General features: G+C 40.9%; 1 protein-coding gene across 1 annotated transcript; it reads left to right on the top strand.

Moving 5' to 3' along the window:
* The first annotated feature begins 979 nt into the window (after nucleotides 1–979).
* On the top strand, nucleotides 980–1,216 carry LOC102841953 (FXYD domain-containing ion transport regulator 4-like). Its single transcript, XM_006860584.1, has one exon. The coding sequence runs from the start codon at nucleotides 980–982 to the stop codon at nucleotides 1,214–1,216; it is 237 nt and encodes a 78-aa protein (XP_006860646.1).
* The last annotated feature ends 584 nt before the right edge of the window (nucleotides 1,217–1,800 follow it).

Raw genomic sequence — 1,800 nt, 5'->3', positions numbered from 1 at the left:
AGCTGGTGAGCTTGAACCACCAACCTTGAAGTTCAACTGGCTTTGCAGTCTGGTACATTAACCCACAGCACCACACCAGGACTGTGGTTAGCTATCCATCCAGTGCTTATCCTTCAGTGCCACACCAGACTCTCCTCATACTTACGAGGCCATTGAAAATACTATGACTTGGGTAAGGTGCACCTTAGTCCTCAAAGTGACATCTTTATTTTTTAACACTTCAAAGAGGTTTTCTTTTTGTAGCAGCAGCAGATTTCCTCATTACAATAGGTCATTTGCTTTCTTAACTGTTGTTTCCATGGGCATCAATTGTGGTTCCAAGTAAAATGAAATCTTTGACAAATTCAATCTTTTCTCTGTATCTTATGATGTTGCTTATTGGTCCCGTTGTGAGGATTATTGTTTTATGTTGAGGAGTAAAGTACATTGAAGATTGTCTTCTTTGATCTTCATCAGGAAGCCCTTCAAGTTCTCTTCAATTTCAGCAAGCTTGATTGTGTCGTTTAAATATTACAAATTGTTAATGGGTCTTCCTCCAATCCTAATTCTACATTCTTCTTCAGATTATTTGTTCACTATACAGATTGGATAGGTCAGCAGTTTGAAACTATCAGCTACTCCACGGGATAAAGATGAGGTTTTCTGCTCCTGTAAAGATTTACAGCCTCGGAAACCGTGTGCAGGGTCGCTATGGGTCGGAACCGACTCAACGGCACTTAATAACAACAATACAGATTGGATAAGAATGATGAGAGGATACAGCCTTGGCACATACTTTTTCTGATTTTAAACCAGTCAGTATTACCTTGGTCTTAGATAGACAGATACATAATATTCAAGAGTGTCAGACCCATCAGCCTCTTCAGACCTTCACTCTGCACTGGATTCTCAGGGACAGATTATTCATCTATAGTGAATAATTTCAAATTTCACCCATCAAAGATTCTGTTTCTAGCTCCTGCCCTGCCTGAACTGTGACATGGAAGGAATGACACGGGACCTTCTCCTGCTGGCCAGGCTGCCTGCCTTGGAAGCCAATGACATCATTGATAAAGATAGTCCTTTTTACTACAACTGGGAAGGCCTCCAACTTGTGTATTGCAGGGATCATTTTTTTTCTTTGAGTAGCATATTTAAATGCAAGTCCAGTGAAAACCACAGCCCATTACCTGAGAAAACCACTCCACTCATCACTCCAGGCTCTGCTACTAACTGATGAGCCCTGGACAAGCGTCATGGGACTCTAAGACCTATCCCTCCACCACTGGTCCTCCACTACTCCCTCCCAATCTGAGGGCCTTAACATCCAAGGTGCTCTTACTCCCCAAAGGCAACCGTAAGACTTCCTTCTGATGGGGTGAGGGAGGCTATCCAAATCATATTTATAAATTAAATGTTCTCTTTCCTCAAAAACAAAAATACTCAAGGGTGACAATCTTTACCCTTGAGGCTAAACTATTAGTCTTTGTTGGAAAGTATGGACTTGGTGGTAGAAATGATGCTGGAGATAACATGATAGAATTCTGCAAAACCAATGATTTGTTCATTTCACATACCTTCTTTAGACAGCATAAGAGACAATTATACACATGGACCTCACCAGATGGAATACACAGAAATCAAATTGACTACATCTGCAGAAAGATACTATGGAAAAGCTCTATATCATCAGTCAAAACAAGGCCAGGGTCAGGTTGTGGAATGGACTATCAATTGCTCATATGCAAATTCAAACTGAAGCTGAAGAAAGTGAAAACAGTGCAAGAGAGCCAAAATATGACCTTGAATATATCCCACCTG

This window comes from Chrysochloris asiatica, unplaced genomic scaffold, assembly GCF_000296735.1.
Source record: "Chrysochloris asiatica unplaced genomic scaffold, ChrAsi1.0 scaffold00038, whole genome shotgun sequence".
Taxonomy (NCBI): domain Eukaryota; kingdom Metazoa; phylum Chordata; class Mammalia; order Afrosoricida; family Chrysochloridae; genus Chrysochloris; species Chrysochloris asiatica.
The sequence above is the reverse complement of the archived record's forward strand: the minus strand, read 5'-3'. Positions and strand labels throughout refer to the sequence as shown.